The 4,573-nt window shown below is 32.8% G+C and overlaps 1 protein-coding gene across 1 annotated transcript in view; it reads right to left on the bottom strand.

The window, feature by feature from the left end:
• Positions 1-4,573, bottom strand: part of ADAMTS20 (ADAM metallopeptidase with thrombospondin type 1 motif, 20) — a 206,105-nt gene that overhangs the window by 157,204 nt on the left and 44,328 nt on the right. The window contains exon 4 of the mRNA XM_011936079.1: positions 806-1,065. Within this exon, the coding sequence (XP_011791469.1) occupies positions 806-1,065 (260 nt within the window). The remainder of the gene's footprint in view (positions 1-805; positions 1,066-4,573) is intronic.

The raw sequence follows: 4,573 nt of genomic DNA, 5'->3' as shown, positions 1-4,573 counted from the left end.
TGAGCCACCACACCTGGCCAATAATTCATCAACTAAACTAGCATGAAAATGGCTACCCTTAGTGATTACTCTAAAATAACAGGTCTAATTCAGGAATGTCCCAGGGTGGTGGTGGGAGATACACACACACACTCACACACACACTCTCTCACACACACACACGTAAGGATGAAGGGTGATTCCACTCACACAGAATTGGCACCCTTCACCAGCTCTAGAATACAGTTCTATGGATACTAAAACTACCACTGCTTGACAAAGGTATTAACATCAGATCAAGAACCCTGAGAGTTATTGTGATCTTATATTCCAAATTTGTTAGGACAGTTCTATAAGTAATAGCCTATCCCTTTATCACCATAAATACATGTATAGCTTAAGATGTTAGGTGTCCAAATTTCTGATTTGGAGAATATAGTCATAATAAAAAAAGTATCTTCTCCCCTCTGCGCAGAAATAGGGTGAGGTTTTAAAACTCAGATTCAAAGAGCAAAAGATCAATGGAACTAGGACGGTTCCTGTCACTAGAGGGCAGAAGCCATTCATGTGATGAAGTAAAGAATAATTCAAGCATTTTCTATAAGTGGTTTTGTGGATTTTTAAATGTTTTAGAAAGGTGTCCAAGTAACAGAATAGGATACTTGCTATACTTCTATCTAAACTAAACTTCAATGAAATCTTATTTTTGGCTTAAACTTAGATACAAAACAAAAAAGTTTGGAAAAAAATTTTTTTAATTAGACATTTAAAATTTCATTAAGCTAAACATTTTAGGAAATATAAAAGTCACATTAAGTTTACTTACAATTGACATTAGAGTCAGTATATAGTTTTGCAAATTTGATCCATGAGCAGAAACCACTTTAGCATCAGCTGTAACCATAACTTCAACGTATCTTGGATATGATACAAGACGTTTTTTCCTGGAATGTAATTGACTTCTTTCATCTTTCAATGGTACATTTTTTGATGGGTGTCCTAAAACTCTTTCTTTCATTACATTAAGATCTTCATTCATGTTTCTGTAGTAATGAAAGGGTAAACTGGTTTCCTTTATTTGACTTTCTAGGGAGAAAAAAAGGATATAATGTAGAACCATTAAATTGGATGTGACCAAAAATATCGCAAAAAATAGAATAGCCAAAATTATTTAATACTTACATATCTGTTCCCAACATGAAAATAAAAGGACAAAGAGAAATTATTATTTAAAATAGTATTGTACAGCATTACCATGAAGATTGCTTTCTATAGTAATAAAAAGTTTGCAAAAGTTCACATTTTCTTAGATTTAACCAACAAGAAATTGGATCTAAGTCATATTTGAAAAGGTAAAATTGTATCTAAGTCATATTTGAAAAGGTATGACTATTCAAAAGTATTTATTAACTACCAAGTAGAAAATAAAAATATCCAGGACTTCTTATGTTTTTCTCAGTATGTAAATTAGGTTTTCAAGTCAACAATGACATTTAATCTCCTTACAGAGTAGTAACATTTTGTAGGGTGAAACTTTATAAAATATAGAACAAAACAAACTTTCTTTACATGTGAAAAGCACCAAGAACAACAGAAAATTAAGCAAAATAACAATATGTGGGTGAATCTATTGAATCCAGAAAGGCAAATGTTGCTATAAATTTTTAAATATTTGATTATATAAAATACCTGATTCATTATGTTTGCTTATATATAAATACTGCATGAAAAATAATTGATCATTAAAGATTATTACAGTGCAGTACTATTCATTAGAGTCCTATGCACTTATGAAACTTACACATTTATGCCTATGCATTTAAATCTTAATTAATTGTCCTAATGGAAAAAAATTCATAGGCTGCACAGGTGCTTGTCCTATTTCTCTCCCCTTCATTTTGTTCCTCTCCTTTCCTCTTTACTTCTTCCTCTTTTTCTTGGCTAATTTTTCTGCCAGTTGTTTAGTGGTGGTATTTTCAATAGAAAAGTGGACCAAAGGAGTCAAGTGAGAAGAAATCAAGGTCCTGGATAGTTTATAAGCCAAATAATCAATACCAAAGTAATCAATAACCAAGACATGGCTGTATTATAAGAATTAGGTATAAATATAAAAACATTTCATTCTTATTAAAATAATTCATTTTAAGTACGAATGTTATCTTATGGCTGTAAGAAAGAAATGGACCACTTTAGACATTAAGTTTCCACAGATGAATTTTTTTTTAATTAATATAAAAAATTTTATTTGTCTTATTCTTTTTTTTTCTATTTAACTTTTATTTTAGGTTCAGGGGTACATGTGCAGGTTTGTTCTGCACGTAAACTCATGTCATGGGAGTTTGGTGCATAGATTATTTAGTTACCCAGGTACTAAGCATGTTATCCAATATTTGTTTTTTCTGATCCTCTCCCTCCTCCCACCCTCCACCCTCAAGCAGGCCCAGGTGTCTTTTACTTGTTGTGTCTATGTACTCTTGTTATTTAGCTCCCACATACAAGTGAGAACATGCAGTATTTGGTTTTCCGTTCCCGCATTAGTTTGCTAAGGATAATGGTCTCTAGCTCCATCCATGTTGTTGAAAAGAACATGATCTTATTCTTTTTATGACTGCATAATATTCCATGGTATATATGTACCACCATTTTCTTTATCTAGTCTACCACGAATGGGCATTTAGGTTGGTTCTATGTCTTTGTTACTTTAAATAGTGCTGCAGTGAACATACACATGCATGTGTGTTTATAGAATAATTTATATTCCTTTGGGTATATGCCCCATAATGGGACTGCTGGGATGAATAGTAATTCTGTTTTTAGTTCTTTGAGGAATTGCCACACTGCTTTCCACAATGGCGGAGCTAATTTACACTCCCACCAGCAGTGTGCAAGCATTCCTCTTTCTCCACAACCTCATTAGCATCTATTATTTGTTTATTTTTTGGTAATAGCCATTCTGACCGGTGTGAGATGGTATCTCATGGTTCTGATGTGCATTTCTCTGATGATTAGTGATGTTGGGCATTTCTTCATATGTTTGTTGGCTACATGTATGTGTTCTTTTGAAAAGTGTCTATGAACTTCTTTTTCTAATTCCTAAAAACATCTAGCTTTTAATATTGCTATGTTCCTAGGTTTTAAAATTTATCCTAGTAGGAAATTCTGGAAATTTGACAAATTGTGCAGTCCTAAAACTTTTTCCTGCCATTTTCTCCTGAAGTGACTTGCCCACTAAAATATCCTTGATCAATTACTGGACCCTAGAGGAGATCCCAGATATACCTGATATATAGATATCTCAATCAAGGAAAAGATAAATATTTATGCTTTGATTTATTTGTTAATTTAAAGGAAACATTTATTGCATGCCTAATGCATATCAGGAAACATTTAGATACTGAGGAGCAAATAGCACCTCATAAAGCTTACACTCTAATTGAAAGAGGCAAAAAATAAATTAACAACATAGCAAAGATAAAATTTCAGGTATCTTTAGGTGCTTCAATACCAATTCAACCAAGAGACAAAAAACATATGTTTCTACCTACCAGAATGACTAAAATTACAAAGAGCTATAATACCTAGTGGTACAATCACTTGAAAAACCTATCTGGCATATTTTAAATTAGACATGCATCTACCCTATGACCCTGCAGTTCCACTCCTAGGTATTTATCTAAGAGAAGGAAAACATATGTTCACAAGAAAACTGGTATAAGTTCACAGCAAAACAAATATATAAACTGATGAACTACAATGGAGACCCCAGATATAAACCCTTGTGTATATGATCAAATGATTTTTGACAAGAGTGCCAAGACCACTCAATATACAAAGACTAACTCAAAATGAGTTACAAATCTAAACGACCCAAAATATTAAAACTCCTAGAAGAAACCATATAAAGAAAGTGTTTCATAACATTGGATTTGGCAGTGATTTATTGGATATGACATCAAAAGCACAGGCAACAAAAGCAAAAATAGACAAATGGGACTACATCAAACTTAAAAAATATTATTCAAAGGACACAATCAATAAAGCAAAAAAGCAGCTTATGGATTAGGAGAAAATATTTACAAACTATGTATCTGATAAGGAATTAATATCTAGAATATTTAAAAAAAATTCCTACAACTCAACAGCAGGAAAACAAATAATCTGATTAAAAATGAATAAAGACTTGCACAAACACTTTCCCAAATACATTATACAAATCATCAACACATACATGAAATGATACTCAGCACAATTAATCATTAAATAAATGCAAATCAAAACCACAATATCACATCACACTCATAAGAATGGCTACTATTAAACACACACACAGAAACAGAGAGAAAGAGAGAATAACAAATGTTGGCAAGTATGTGGAGAAATTGGAAACCTTATGCACTGTTGGTAGGGTTGTAAAATGGTATAATCACTATGGAAAACAATATGGACCTTCCTTAAGAAATAAAAATAGAGACCGGGCGCGGTGGCTCAAGCCTGTAATCCCAGCACTTTGGGAGGCCGAGATGGGCGGATCACAAGGTCAGGAGATGAGACCATCCTAGCTCTAACACGGTGAAACCCCGTCTCTACTAAAAAA

Source organism: Colobus angolensis, unplaced genomic scaffold (genome assembly GCF_000951035.1).
Source record: "Colobus angolensis palliatus isolate OR3802 unplaced genomic scaffold, Cang.pa_1.0 Scaffold150, whole genome shotgun sequence".
In the NCBI taxonomy this organism is placed as follows: domain Eukaryota; kingdom Metazoa; phylum Chordata; class Mammalia; order Primates; family Cercopithecidae; genus Colobus; species Colobus angolensis.
The sequence above is the reverse complement of the archived record's forward strand: the minus strand, read 5'-3'. Positions and strand labels throughout refer to the sequence as shown.